The 16,443-nt window shown below is 28.6% G+C and overlaps 2 protein-coding genes across 3 annotated transcripts in view; both read left to right on the top strand.

The window, feature by feature from the left end:
* Positions 1-246: 246 nt before the first annotated feature.
* LOC100207175 (plasma kallikrein) lies at positions 247-5,092 on the top strand. 2 transcript variants are annotated; one of them, XM_065813805.1, is made up of 6 exons: positions 247-403; positions 649-786; positions 1,208-1,408; positions 1,636-1,818; positions 4,155-4,502; positions 4,609-5,092. In XM_065813805.1, the coding sequence occupies exons 1-6, from the start codon at positions 367-369 to the stop codon at positions 4,731-4,733; spliced, it is 1,032 nt and encodes a 343-aa protein (XP_065669877.1). In that variant the 5' UTR covers positions 247-366; the 3' UTR covers positions 4,734-5,092. The 2 variants fall into 2 exon arrangements, with proteins under 2 accessions (XP_065669877.1, XP_065669876.1); XM_065813804.1 differs by having other exon boundaries at positions 1,633-1,818.
* Positions 5,093-15,296: 10,204 nt separating this feature from the next.
* Positions 15,297-16,443, top strand: part of LOC100215492 (nuclear pore complex protein Nup205) — a 74,193-nt gene continuing 73,046 nt past the window's right edge. The window contains exons 1-3 of the mRNA XM_065813803.1: positions 15,297-15,475; positions 15,703-15,901; positions 16,025-16,195. Coding sequence (XP_065669875.1) covers positions 15,344-15,475; positions 15,703-15,901; positions 16,025-16,195 — 502 coding nt within the window. The 5' untranslated portion in view covers positions 15,297-15,343. The remainder of the gene's footprint in view (positions 15,476-15,702; positions 15,902-16,024; positions 16,196-16,443) is intronic.

Raw genomic sequence — 16,443 nt, 5'->3', positions numbered from 1 at the left:
AAAATTTGTGAAAAAAAAGAGCAAACAAAGCGAAGACAAATAAAAATAAACAAATAAACATGGTTTGAAATATTATTTATTGAATAGGATTTCATTAGAAAATTGAATCGTGGGTTTATTTTACTATACCGTGAATGTCCAAAAACGGTAGTTAATATCATGAAAAGCGATTCTATTAAAACTGTTGACGATTTTAGCCATTTTAAATTAATTTAATTATTATGTAAAATGACATATGGAAATCGACAGAAAGAGCAAATAAATATGCATCTGTGTTAATTAAACAATCTGACCAGTTCAGAAAGTCTATTTAAGATTAAAAAAGATTATTTTCAGTTTAGTTTTTTAAGTGCATTAGATGATGCCATGATTTACTTGATCATCTTTATTTTTAAGCAGTTCGGTAAGTTGTTTTTTTTCACCTGGTGGTGAGTATTTTTTATTCCAATTGGGTGATGAATAAGTCATTTTAGTTCTAAAGAGTAGATTTTCATTTTTAATATGGGTGGTAAGATTTTTTATAGATAAATCAACTTGAAAACTATCAAATCTAAAAAAAACAGCCATTAAAGTTCTATGTCACCTAATTTTAAATATATATTATAATTTGTTTTTAAATCTTATTGCACTCAAATACTGATTTTATAGTGTGCTGGGAGATACATCGACATAGTAATATTCCTCTACGATTTTCATGGAAGGAAAAATGTATAACAATAGCAAGTATTACCCCAAATCCGTGTAGTTCAGAAGTATTCTTACAATATTGCACTAACCTGTGTTTAGGTAAACAAGGAACAGTTTTTTAAGTTTACACATACTGAAATATAATTAATGAATCAGTGTTGTAAAAAAGATGAATCCATATAAAAATTAACTTTTGAATCGTAAGTAATTAACCAAGTAGCGAGTTTTGATATTTTGTTACCAAGGTTAGTCTGTCATAAATTTGTTAGTCTGAAATAAATAAATTAATGAATTTGTGTTTTTCAAAATTTTTACTAGGAACTAATTTTTTAGGGGTGTTAATCCAATTTGCAACACCGGCACACAACGCCAAATTGATGCTTGCTGCTGACATCCACATCAAGTTGATGTCAGATGCTAAAAAAGCTAGATTGCGGCATATATAAAAAGAACTATTTCCTCTTATATAAAAAATTACTATAAAAAAAATATTTATGTATAAAAAACATTTTTTTCACAGAAAGTACGTCATACACAAGTACGCTGAAATGTAAAAACATCCATTCAAAAGAAAACGATATAATACGCCGCATAAGCGGTGGAGAAAATAGTGTACAAGGCCAGTGGCCGTGGCACGTCAGTCTTCGAATAAATGATAAGCAATGGTGTTCAGGCTCACTTATCACAGAAAAATATGTACTAACTGCAGCCCACTGTTTTGGTTAGTCATGCGCCCAAAACTGTTAAATTTTATTACATCTTATATATATATGTGTGTGTGTGTGTGTGTGTGTGTGTGTGTGTGTGTGTGTGTGTGTGTGTGTGTGTGTGTGTGTGTGTGTGTGTATATGTATATGTATATGTATATGTATATATATATATATATATTCGTCTTTTTAAATTGCTTAAAAAAGATACACAAATAAACACTTCAAATTAATTTAGTAGCTAATTATACAAGTGTAAACGCTGCAGATTGGCTCGTACTAACTGGTGATCATTTACTTTCCACAAAAGATTTAAATGAAGTTTCTCATAAAGTTAAAAAAATCATTATCCATGATAAATTTGAAAGTAACGAGTTCATAAAAGGAAACGGTGGTTTGTATTACGTTGGAACCAGCGATATCGGTAAGCTTTGTAATATTTCTTTTCAACTTTATTGCAAAAAAAAAAAAAAAACTTTTTTAAGCAAATATTTTATTTTTTAAATTACTTTTATATTGGTTTCTTTTTTATTTAAAAATGGTACTCACAAAAAAAGCCAACTTTTCCGCAAAGAGTTATTGATTCAACTTTTCCATCCAAAATTTGATTCTATAAACCATTAAATGGTTTGTAGGTTTCTTTTAAATTCATTTTTGTTAAGTTGATTTTTGTAAATTACAAAAATCAACTTAAAAAAAATGCCTTGAGTACCCAATCATTTAAAATAATGAATAAAAAAAATTGCAGTTTTTGTGTCAAGCTAGCAATATAAAATATACTTGTTATACCAAGCTGAAAACGGGTGTATATACTCATTAAAATATATTAAAACGGATGAAAGAAGCATATTTTCATATTCACAATATTAAAATAGACGTTGAAAAATTGGTGGATGAAAAGCCCAAAAAAAGCTAAAGCGAGTCCAAAAATATGATGTTTTGAAGATTTTCAATCGAGGAAAAATTTATTCTCAGAAAACGATAAATATATAAGACGAAGGAATAAATCATAATAAAAACTACAAAAAAACTTATCAAAACTAGTGGGTGTTGCTTTCAAAATGACTGGAGCAAAATATAAGCCAAAAAAAAAAGACAAAATCTTTTAAAAAATAGGTTTTTATTAATGGAGGACCCCCTTTGAATAAAGTTTCAACATTTCTTCATTTAAAACGGTGTAAATTAAATTTCAAGCTAAACCCGATTTTAAAATTCATGTAAAGATCTGTTTTTTCCTCTTAAGAGAAAATTTTTGTTCTATATGCATTTAATGTGAAATAAACTTGCTTATTCAACGGTCTTTGCGCATGCTCAAAACACTTTTCTTATTTAATGGTCCTAAATAGAAGTTATAATATATATTCAAAATAATGTATTTTGACCTAACTGAATTGTAAAACAAAATAAAAAAACAAAAAAACTTAAAATAAATTTAAATCTTAAAAAAAGAAAAAAAAAGAGGGCCTTAAACCTTTAAAAAACATACCGGTGTCGGGAGTTTTTGAACTATCTTATACGTGATCGTCATTAAAGACGAGAAAACTTACTTTTATTAAGTAAAAATAAAAATTACCCTGCAAAAACTGATGATAAAAACATTATATGATAACGACTGTAAATAAATAAATACAAAAATTGACGACTCTATTAGGATCCTAGACTCTATTATAAATCCTATCATGACTCTAGAAAATCCTAGTTTATGTAAAATGTCCTCTCAATCCACTGTACCTTTTGTTACTCTAAATGGTAAATACCAAAGTTAAGAAATACTCAGCAAGTGATGTTTATTTTGTTTTACTGAAAACAACTGTTGAATTTGAAATTTAATGCATGAGATCATTCATTAAAGGTCATGCTCAACGTTACAGTTCAAGTTAACAACTACACGCTTACAACTGCACACACTATGACGGTAAAAGATTACTACGATATCTGTAGAGTAGTCCAAGATCATCAGTACATTTTTGTCCAAGATATTCTGTATTTTTTTTTACTCCGACAACATCTATCCAATATCATCTGTAAATTCAATGACCCCAAACAACATCTTTAGAAAGATGTAACTACATCTGGTAATTTTTCTCCAACTCCATTAACATCTGGATAAATATCCTTCAGATGTAATTACATCTGAAAAAAATCTTATTTGTAACTATATCTGGTTAAAATAATGCATTTATATTTATTATATTTTTCAGATAAAACTACATCTGAAAAAAACCATATATAAAACTAGATCTGGTTAAAATAATACATTATTATTTAATAATTTTTTCCGGATGTAACTACATCTGAATAAAACCATATATGTAACTAAATCTGGTTAAAATAATGCATTATAATTTAATAATTTCATAAAGTCCTGTAGTAATATTTAATATAATTGAAAAGATGTAACTACATCGGTAGAGTTTACAGATGTAGTTGCACAAATGAAATTATTCTTAACATAATTGAAAAAATGTAACTACATCTGTAAAATAACCAAATGTAGTTGTACAGATGCTGTTATACTTATATAATCAAAAAGATGTAATTACATCTGTGGTAATCATGTACTTTTTACCCAGATGTTATTAGACATCAATGAAATTTCAGATGCTGTTGGACAAATGTTATTATACCTCTGTGTATTTACAGATGTTGTTGGACAGATGTTATTAGACATAATAAAAAACTGATGTTGTTATCCTGACCCATTATGACAGCTTTATTCACTAATAAGACTTTTTAATTTTAATTTAATTTTAATTTTAGCTTTATTGGAGTTAGAAACGCCTATCCATTTATTATCTCAATTAAACTTGTATCAAGACAGTGGATTTCTTTGTTTACCCGACAGCGATGCTTCATCAGCTTCATCAGCTCATGTTGGTGACAAGTGTCACATAATTGGTTGGGGCCATCTCACATTTAATGGTAATGATCAAGCAGAAATTCTTCAACATGCAAGTGTACCAATTGTATCAAATGCAATTTGCAATGATCCCATAGCTTATAATCACACAATAAATGCTAAACACCTATTGTGCGCTGGTTTTACGGAAGGCAAAATTGACGCCTGTAATTACGATAGCGGTGGTGCTTTAGCTTGTAATAAAAAAGGTGAGTTAATGTAAATCAACCAAAGTTTTTTTACATACTTTATTAGATATATTTTAAATAATCTTGAGTGAGTTTCTAGATTTAGTAAGATTTTTTTTATTATTAGGATTTTGGTTCGCAACAGGAATAATTTCTTCAGGCTTTGAATGCGCTCGCCCCCACTCTTATGGCTTGTATACAAACGTTGCAACTCATAGAAATTGGTTAATAGAAACAATGCTTAAAAATTAACTCGTATAAACTTATATTTTTATAAATAATATTTTATTGCTTTTGTTTCTTTGCGAAACTAATTAAAGGTTTTACTTTTTCCATAGACTTAAAAAAAATATCACTTAATACTATATAAATAACTATTTAAAAAGATATTTAATAAAGAAGTACTTATATAAAAATATCAATAAATAATTGTTGACTTATATGTTACCAAACAGAAAACAACTACATGTACAAAAATGCAAACAATTAAATAATAGCAACCCTCATATTTTGTAAATACATCTTTATTTTATAGTTTGAACATTTCACGGTGGTTAATGTATTATTTATTATATAGATGAATACATGAGTAATTTTTATTATAACAAAAATGCAAACAATTAAATAATAGCAACCCTCATATTTTGAAAATACATCTTTATTTTATAGTTTGAACATTTCACGGTGGATAATGTATTATTTATTATATAGATGAGTAACTTTTATTATAAAAAAATGAGTAACTTTTATTATAAAAAAAGTTATTAGACAAAACAACGGTGAATTAAACTTAAAGTGTATGCCATAAGCTCTTTTTAAAAAGCTTTCAGTTTTATTACTTCATTATTTTTAAACCACTGTTTCCATAAGGTTGTCATGAAATAGAAGCCATTAAAACCACTGTTTCCATAAGATTGTCGTGAAATAGAAGCCATTAAAACCACTGTTTCCATAAGATTGTCCTGAAATAGAAGCCATTAAAACCACTGTTTCCATAAGATTGTCATGAAATAGAAGCCATTAAAACCACTGTTTCCATAAGATTGTCATGAAATAGAAGCCATTTTAAAAACTCAAAATCGAGTTAAAAAAACTCATCTTTTTTATTTTTTGAAGCTTCTTCTAAAACTGCAAAACAAAAAAAATTAGAAAAAAAAAGGAGGTGGCATTAAACTTGTATACTTTTAATATAAATATTTCCTTTAAAAATCTTATTACAATTATATTGCAATATGTTCAACAAACATGGCTCCTAATTTCTCACTACAATTGACGTTTTTATTAGACTTTGACAAACGATTTTATCAGACCCAACAAACGTTGTAGTGTCTTGTTTAGGTTTGATTATTTACTTTTGAAGAAAACAATTCTAAAATCATGATTAGACATCATTTTTAGTAAACAACATCAAAAAGAGTTTATACATATATCTTATATATGTATAAGATATATGTATATAAAATATATATATATATATATATATATATATATATATATGTGGGTCAAGTTATATTTTTATCTTTTTTCAATGAAAAATATCAACTTATAGTAAAATATAATTGTGATACACATATATTTTTTAAAATTAAATAAACAAATGCAAAGTGATTAAGCAAAAATATGGTAAAAATAAATGTGCAAACAATAATTTCCCACAAAAACTCTTATTTGATAGAAAAATAATTAATAATAAAAAGCCATAGCTGAATAATTCAATAACTTTTTTCTTAATATTGGGCCAACGTTGGATGATAAAATTAAAAAAAAAACCCCCAAATTTTGAAACCTGTATGAAACCAACAAATACATCTATGAAAAAAAAAATTAATTTAAACATAAGTTTGAAATGCTTTCAATAGTCAGAAAAATAATAAATCTGATGGCATTGATAAAATTAGCGTAAACGTAGTTAAAGCAGTCCTTGATATTACTGCTTCACATTTTTAGTCTGTCATTAATATCTGGTATTGTACCGGAGACTATTTTATTTAACTCGGATATTCCGCTGTTTTGAAGAATCTGGAGTATTTTTATATTATAAAGTGAAGATTTAGAAAATACCTAAATTAATTAATGAAAGATAAAATTTCTAAACAACACTATTCTTCTTTCAGAGAGTAAAGACTCACTACTCGATATTTTTAGATTCATCTCTTACAGATGGGCGGACTATTGGTTTACTGACCAAATGGAGGCTTAGCGCCAAACCAGCCTATACAACAAAAATAATGAAGTAAACTAAACCAAAAAAATTAAAAGTAATTGCAGTTCAGTTCACTTAAAAATTTTAGTATAGTTTATTGGTGTTTGCAAAGAAACACTACATAAATCATTTTTTAATATAAACTAATATTTTTTTGTTGTACAGGCTGGTTTGGCGCTTTATCATCCTAATGTACAATGCAAATGATTATCGGAAGCTATGTTTCAGCTAGTACGGTCACGAAAAAGCGTTAACGCAGTGAAAAAGTTTGGAATCAGGAACCATCGAGACTGGAAATTCCCAGAAGAAATCAGTGTGCAGAACGAGCAATCAAGTGTCTTCAAAGCCTTTTTGACACCTGTAAAAAAAAAAGAAGAACTTGCAGCTTTATTTTGTCTAAAAAAGCATGCTGAATACAACACAACATTTTTTTTGATATATACAGTGACTTTTCGTTCTTGTAGAATTTTTATATAAGTTTGTAATTTTATATTTATTTGTAATTTAGAGTGTTATGATGTAACAATAAACTGTTAAATGCTAAAAAACTACAAATTAACTATGAGCATTCCATGATCGTTATTTTTTTATTCCTATTAAAAAAATTGGAATAAAAAAATAACGATCATAAAATTGTTTGAAATTTTATTCATACAAAATGAAAACCAAAATAAAATTTCGGTTTGTGGGTGACCTTTTTCAACAAAAAATCAAATTAATGTTTTTTTCATTACTTTTGTACAAATCTTCATCAATTTATGACCCAGAAATAAGGGTCACAAAAAAGTTCATAACCTCAATAAAAAAAAGTTAGGAAAAACTAAAATTGAAGCCAAATTGGTTACGTCAATTCCAATAATCTTTAGGGCATTTTTTACGGAAATACTGAATCTTTTTTTTTGCAGCAGTAGAGGAAAGTGGGGTAATATGGAATACTTAATTGAACGCCCATTCCTATTCACTGGCCAAATTCCAGTCTTTTCATATCCATTAACTGCTGTTGTGAGGCTGGCAGTGCGCAGATAGGCCTTCGCAAATATAGAAATTATTTGGAATTCTGTGACGATTCGCCCAGGATGTGAGCGGAGTCACATCTGTATCTCGGAGTCATAATAAGTAGATAACGGCATCATAATTGCAACATCAAGAGGTTGCATTCTGTGAGTGCAGTGCGGTGGGAGACAGATAATTGTTATAAAATGTTGTCTAGCCAAATTCAAGTTGAATCCAGCCAGTCTTATGACAGGCATAAGTAGATCCTGCTGATGCGCCGTCCATTAACTCCATTTTCATGCACTGCCGAGGAAAAATAAACATAGGTGGGATATATGTCCCAGATGCACTCATGCAAAGTATTGTAGTAACCAACCGTCCTCTTTCAGCTGAAGAAAGGATGCAAACTTGTTTTTTCTTTTTCAGTGTTATTATTTTGGCATTATTGGATTGGACAGTGGTAATGCCCTTTTCATCCACATTAAAAATTTGATGAGGTTTAAATTTCTTCTCATCGATTTCCCTTTCCAAAAGGTCAAAAAATTTGCCCACATTTACTTTGTTAAATGCTTTAGCTCTTGCAATGGAAGTGGATTCTTGGGTTCTTATAGATGAGTGTGAATGTCGTCTTAAAAACGATGCTAGCCAGTCTTTTCCAGCTCTTTCTTTTGCAGAGTTAAAACGGTTGGGAATACCGTTAATTTTTGCAAGCTGAAAGGCCAGTCTACGGACATCTAAGCTGGTAAGACCAAAAAGCCTGGCTTCCATTTCTACTATGTAATCAGCCAGATCTTATTCAAATTTGGAAGAGAAAATGGGTTTTCGTCCAAGTGGGAGGCTGGTCAATTCTTGTACTAGATGATCAATGCATTTTACCTTGCGTTCCAGAGTTGACCGAGGGACATTGAAGACTTTGCTAGCTTTTAGATAGCCCATTTCTTTTTTTCTAACGGCATTAATAGCTGCTGCCATAGCTTCTGCTGACCACTGTTGCCTCACTTTTTTTTTTCAAATGTTCTCGGCATCTAAAAAATGACCAAAAAAAAAAAGAGTGAGAACTTTTATACGTTTTATTTTCTAGAATTTTAAACCTCTTAAGGGTTTATAAAATAAAAACATAAAAATGTAGTTTTTAAAAAATAGTTGAACACATAAGAGTCTATTTTCAATGTGCTATTCCTGAATGCGACCCCAATCAAAGATGTATGAAAGAAAAAATATCTAAAAATTATAAAGTTTTTTTAGCGTAAAAAGAAATTTTAAAAATTAACACATTTATCATTATGACTAATAATATGACTTAAGAAAGTTGTTAGTGTCTATTTAATTAATGCACTTTAAATTCTGAACATTTTTACAGAACTGTTGGATCTTAAGGTGGTTTATACTAATGAGAAACTGTTGTTGGTTTTTTAGATTTTTTTTATCATGAATAACAAAATTGGTTATAAATTGTTTATTTTTTAATCTCAAGTTAATACTTAACACACCCAGGCTAATAATTAATGTCAATGAAACTCCTGGCTAGCTCAATACCGAGAATACAATAAAAGCAGAATTAGCATTGAAAATATAATAAGATGAAAAGAAAATAATGGAAATAACGTGGGTATTATGGGATAGTATCCCATATTACCTTCATTTAGGTGTCTCATATTGCCCCACTATATAGCACACTTCTAATATATTTTTTTTTATGTACCACGTGGAATGGACAACCCTTAAAAGGTATTTTATGTTTAATAATTGGTCAGTTACTTATTAAATTCTGAATATAGTAAGATAGTTTACCTTTATAGACTATTTTGGCCTCCTGTAACAAAATCGATGTTATGTAAGGTTCACTGGTGAAAACTTGCAAGACTTTTTTCAGACGCAAATAATTCGAAAGAGAACGACTTATACTTGCGGAAGTAACCTCCTGACATTAGCCACGTTTCTAATTCAACAAGTATTTTATAGCACTGACCTATAAGTAGATAATTGGGGTATCCCATATTACCCACTATCCCATATTACCCGACTTTCCCCTTCTGCACAATATGTCATACTTTTTAAGTTTAGAATATGGAAGCGCGTGCAATATTTTTTTTATGTATTAGGATATTAGAAGAGACGTTGTTAATTTTTTTTTTTTTTGATAAAAAGTTTATGTTGTTGGGGCGCAAGGCGTTTGAAAAATGTGAGTTTTACTAAAAACTCATCAAAAACGGCACTTTTTTGCCTTTTTTTAAAAAGCTTATAGGAATGCAATCATCAAAAAATAATTAGATATAATATAAATATAAAAATAAAACATAACTTTTGGTGCTACTTTACTTAAGGTCGTACAAACATGATAGACGTAGGAAAATTTGTTTACTATTAGAGATTTCACGAAAAAGTATATTTATATAAATATAAGAAATGGTAGAGAAGTCCTTCCTATAGCTTATTTGTAAGATAATTACTTAGATAACAGTTTTCCGGAAAAAAATTGTATTTCAAACGTATTTTATTTATTTATGATCAATATGGCATCCTAAATATTGTAATAAAAAACAAAGCATTTTCTTGAAATAATGTTATTAACAAATTTAGTAAGTAAGGAATATAGCCTTTACTTACTACAAAAAGCTACCAATATTTTGAAACAAGCATAATATCAATTTCATTGCAATAAAAGTCTACTCAAGCTCAAACAGTATTAAAATGCTTTAAATTCCACGATTTATTGGGTAATGGACTCGAACAATAGAAAATTGAGAACTACAAAAAAAAGAAATATGTATTCAGACAAAATCTTATGCAGTAATTATGCAGTGTTGGTTTTTTAACGGCCATGTGACTTGCATATGTCCAAAAGTAGCAAAGATTTTTTTCTACAAGCTTCAAATAAAATTGGTAGCAAAAGTACTTTACAAATAGGATGAGTTGATGTATCAGAGACATATCGGTTAACAAGATTCTTGGATAGAAATAAATCAGACTCTAAATTACTTGGAACAAATAGTTAGGATATAGGTAAATGCTAAAATATCACAAATATTTCTTTAAATTTTTGTTGAAACTGTGAATTAAAAAATATAGTATAACTGTTTTATTAATATTAATTGACATAATTTGAACACTTATTTTCTCTTTTAGCAGTAGAATGTCAAACAACACTAGATGATTAGGACATTTGCAAGAAAAATGCAAATAATTCAGAAAAGCTGACCTTAGATTGAAAAGAAATTACTTAGATATTACCAGGGTTTCTAAAGCAGTTATTAAATATGGATATCTAATAGAATTGGGTATCTAAAGCTACTGCTGCTTTAGTTTCTGCAAAAGATGCAAATTTTTTTAAAGAAAATACAGATATATTTGTTGACCACAACAAAATAAAACGTAGTAAGTCTTAGGATAATAATAGAAATCCGAGGTAAAGCTGAAATAGTAGCAATGAATGATAATATTCAATGTATTTTCTTTGATGGACAAAAGATTAAGCTAAGTACAAAAGAGAAAAAAAGGGAAAAAAAGGGAAAAAAAGGAAGAACATTATTTAGTTTGTTCTGAACCTTGAGGTAAGTATCAATTTTACCAAATTTCATTTCACTAACAATTCTGAAAAAAGAAACTGCAGCTAACAATTAGCTCTTTACAAATGGATTGCAGATCATGATGTTGGAGACTCCTTACAAATGGATCGTAGAACATGATGTTGGAGACTCTTTACAAATGGATTGTAGATCATGGTGATGGAGATTCTTTAGTTGGCATTGGTGTGGACTCAACAAATTTAAACACTGGTTTGAAAGAAGGTGTTATCCACTACCATGAATATATATTGGATAAAAATCCAATATGAATAATTTGTGCTCTTCATACAAATAAATTCTCCGACATCTTATGATTCAATTTGACGAAAAAAGTACATAAAAAAATAACTTTTTTAGTTTGTAATTTTACATATAACTGGAAAACTTATGGGTAAGGTTACTTGCTTCAAAGTCAAAGATAATATAATAAAAATTGAATTTCTTAATTCAATGATAGAATCTAGTGATTAATAACGTATGATCTGTAGACTTGTGGAAGGTCGGGCTGAAAGGTGTTTGAGTAGATATAGTACTGATTTTACATTATTGTATACTTTTGTTTATTGTTCTTCCAAATCAAGATTCTCATTGAGTTTGCATCCAAGGCACTTGTGGGTGTTGACTATTTCAAGCTCAGTTTTGTTGAGTACGAGAGAAGGTACAGCATGAATTTCTGAGCACCTAGGATTAATTCTGATGATTTTACATTTAGAGCTATTAAGTTTCATTCCAATGACTACAGACCATAGTGCAACACTATATACAATGGAATGAGATTAGTTGGCAAGAACTTTATTGTAGGTTATAAGATTTAGGATGTCATCAGCATATTTTAGGAGAATGGTTTCAGTTGGAAGATGAATAGAAGAAATGAACAGAACTATACCGAGAACACTACCTTGAAGTACATTGGCTTCAACACATTTCTAGTCAGTGATAAGATCATTTGTTTTAATTCTTTGGCAATGGTTAGATAAGTAAGCTGCAATCCAGAAAATGAGCCAGCTAAGTAGAATATTTATTAACTTTAGCAGTAATTTATTATGACTAACAAGATCAAATGCTTTTGCAAAATTAAAGAATGTTGCAACAATTGAATTGTTATTATCTTTGGCATGACTCCAGTCCTCTGTAATTTGAATAATAGCATCCATTGATAGCTAATGAAGTTGGTAGAAATGCCTTCAAAAACTTTGCATGATGTGGATGTAATGGCAATCGGACGATAGTCATTGGATGAGAGTGGGTTAGATATTTTAGAAGGGGGCGAATGAATAAGTGCGAATTTCATAACTGCGAATCTGCATAAGTGCGACTGGCATAAGTGCGAACTGGCATAAGTGCGAACTGGCACAAGCGCGAACTGGCATAAGTGCGAATCACTTGCAAAAACTGGCATAAGTGCGAACTAGCACAAGCGCGAACTGGCATAAGTGTGCCAAAAGAATTTGCAAACATTGGCATAAGTGCGAACTGGCATAAGTGCGAACTGGCATAAGTGCGAACCAACTGCAAAAACTGGCATAAGTGCGAACTGGCACAAGCGCGAATTAGCATAAGTGCGCCGAAAGAATTTGCAAACATTGGCATAAGTGCAAATTGGCATAAGTGGCGAATTGGCAAGTTCGCACTTATGCCAATTCGCACTTATGCCAATGTTTGCAAATTCTTTCGGCGCACTTATGCCAGTTCGCGCTTGTGCCAGTTCGCACTTATGCCAGTTTTTGCAATTGATTCGCACATATGCCAGTTCGCACTTATGCCAGTTCGCACTTATGTCAATGTTTGGAAATTCTTTCGGCGCACTTATGCCAGTTCGCGCTTGTGCCAGTTCGCACTTATGCCAATGTTTGCAAATTCTTTCGGCGCACTTATGCCAGTTCGCGCTTGTGCCAGTTCGCACTTATGCCAGTCTTTGCAACTGCTTCGCACTTATGCAGATTCGCAGTTATGAAATTCGCACTTATTTAGCCTCCTCTTTAGAAGTAGTGTTATGTTTGCTGATTTCCATTTATCAGATAGGTAACAGTTTTCTATAAGGTGTTTAAATAGGGTAGAGAGTGATAGGGCATATATATATATATATATATATATATATATATATATATATATATATATATATATATATATATATATATATATATATATATATATATATATATATATATATATATATATATATACATATATATATATGTATATATATATATATATATATATATATATATATATATATATATATATATATATATATATATAAAAGAGAGAGAGAGAGAGAGAGAGAGAGAGAGAGAGAGAGAGAGAGAAAGAAAGAGACAGAGAGATAGATAAATCGATAAATAGATAGATATGTAAATATCATAACAAGATACAAATGTATATAAGTATACACCTTTTGATTCGTAACTGCCCTCTGCAAAATACCTGTGTCTTGTAACATATTTGCAAAGGTAAACTGCTTTTAAGTTGCTGTATGAATATTACATAGAGTATTGTGATAAAATTAAAACTTTTGTTAATTTCAACCTACCCTAATTTATATAAGTATGTATGTATATATATATATATATATATATATATATATATATATATATATATATATATATATATATATATATATATATATATATATATATATATATAAGCCCGTAGCAACAGGAGGGGCAGCAGGGGCATTTTATGGTAATTTTTTACCCATAAAATCTTGCTTTTACTTTGGAAGAAGCTTCAAAAAGAATCAGAGCTTAATAATCAAACAATAACAGTTAAAATTTTAATTTTATTTGATTAAACCTAAGCATTTGTATTTATTGAAGATAAGCCAATTTTTTAAAGAATTAGGTAAAATGCAAACCGGTCTTATAAATCGAGATCCGTCAGCTTTAAATCCGTCAGCTTTAAATGTTGCATTAAAATTCTAATTTTTTTGATTACAGTTAAAATATAGTCCGAACTGTAAAGTTTAGACTATATTTTAATTTGTGATTTTTATTAGGGCTCAAGTTATTCTTAACAATCATTAAAACTATACTTTCTTTTAACCAACCCGAGGATACCAGAGTACCGCATACCCAACTGGAACCGACCCAAAATAACCGTTGCTGATAACGTTATAATGTTGTTATTTAACGTTATAACGAATTTATAACGTTATTTATAACTATAACCGACGCTGTTAAATAACAAAAACCGACCCAAAAATGGTGCCATTAGCACTATTTTTGGATCTATTACCTATTATAATAGAAAAAGGTAATTCGTGCTAATGGCACAATATTTGGTTCGTTGTTGTTTAACAATAATATTACCTGCCGAAATAATTTTTATGCTATTAAAGATTTGTTATTGTCATTGCTATTTATATTGGTACAGCTGAAACAAAGTATATTTTATGTTATTATTATACAAGAAAAAAGTTTTTATATGCGTATATGTATTGAATACAAAAATGTATTCATTTTTTTTTTAAAAGTTATTAGAAAAATTGTTTTTATATTTGCCGGGAAAAAATCATAAAATGCCGGATTAGTTGTAAAAGCGCCTACTATTTACAATAGAATTGCGCACATGTAATATTTTGTGAGTTTAATAAAAAAAAAGTATATTTATAAATATTATTTAAAATATTTTTAATTTTGCAATAGTTTTTTTTTGTAATTTATTTAGTATAGTAAATAAAGTATTATTTTCATTTTTTTTTCATTCAACTTATGGAGTATTTGTAGTAGTTCAGATTTTCTTTATTTTACTTTAAAAAGATTTTTTGACAGTTATTGCTTTACAAGATTTATAAAGTTTTAAACTGCTCTGAAGTCTTTACTTTTTCGATAATTAAGGTTTTTAGAATAAAATATTTTTTAAATACTTATGCATTTGCTTGAGACCTTAAGAAATTATTTTGCATATAAACGCCTTAGATGTCATAAAGTTTAAGTATGAAAAATAATTCATTTTCTACTTTTGAAATAATTAAAGTTTATTTTATTGTAATTGTTAATAATATTATCATTTATTTCAAAATTGTATTTAAAAGTTACCTATAACCATGTTTGCAGCTTTTTTTTTTGTAGTTTTATATTTGATTACAGCATACTTTAATTATGTGGTCATCTAAAGAAATACTTCACATTTGTGAATCAGCTATAGTATACAAGCAGTCTGAGATATATGCTGAACTGGATGAAGTACTTACCAAATACAAGCCAATTTTTTTGACATTATTAAAGGACCAAGTATATGCTATTTTGTTGTTTTAGATTTTTTTATTTAGTTTTCTAGTTTCTCTTTAAGTTTATTAGTATATAAATTTTATAATATATAATTACTTAACTAAAAATTTTATATTTACTTACTAATTTATAATTTTACTAGTTTTTATTAAAACTTTTGTTTGTTTACAGATTAGAAATAAAAAAAACTATTTAAAAATTAAAAAAGAAATTTATATTTATATTCTTAGGAAAAAGATAGTTGTCATAGAGAAAAACTTAAAAAAGCAAATAAAGAGGGGATTCAAATAGATAGTCATGTATCATTAATTAAACTTCAAGAGGCAATGATTCAAGATGCCTTTCTCTTAAGTGATGGTTTACAGTTGAATGAATTCACATGTGTTGAGCTTCTTCTTGCTGGAGAACAACAAGCGTCAAATTTTCCAGGTTTAAATTTTACTAAAAGAAAGTAAAATAAATATTTTTTAAACCAAATATTTATTTCAAAAAATTTATTATTATTTTATATTCAAAAAATTTATTATAAATTTATATGTTATTAATTATTAGGTATGTCCACTAATTTGGTTGCAGCACTATTATACCATGATGGAAGAAAATCTTTATTGTCTGCTCTTAAACTTTTGCTTACGGCTAGACCTGGTGTTACATGGACATTAGAGTTAGATGACAGAATTGTTGAGCTAATTGACAAGTTTACATCACAGATTATTGAAAATGGTAAAAATTTTAAAATATTTGAAAAATTAAAATAAGATAGATGCTAGGCGATATTTAATTAGAGATTTATTTAAAAATTTGATTCTCAGCTTTTATGGCAACTTATTTGTTTTTTATATTTCAGTTTTTAATGATAATAATAATTGGCATAAGGTTGCTTTTTTCAATGTTTAGCTATTAATTTAATAACTTCCTAAGTGCTCCAAAAATGCTTATTTGTCTAGTTTTTTTCCTCGAACATCGACTCT

This window comes from Hydra vulgaris, chromosome 12 (assembly GCF_038396675.1).
Source record: "Hydra vulgaris chromosome 12, alternate assembly HydraT2T_AEP".
Taxonomy (NCBI): domain Eukaryota; kingdom Metazoa; phylum Cnidaria; class Hydrozoa; order Anthoathecata; family Hydridae; genus Hydra; species Hydra vulgaris.
Note: the sequence above shows the minus strand (reverse complement) of the source record. Positions and strands in the feature narration are given on the sequence as shown.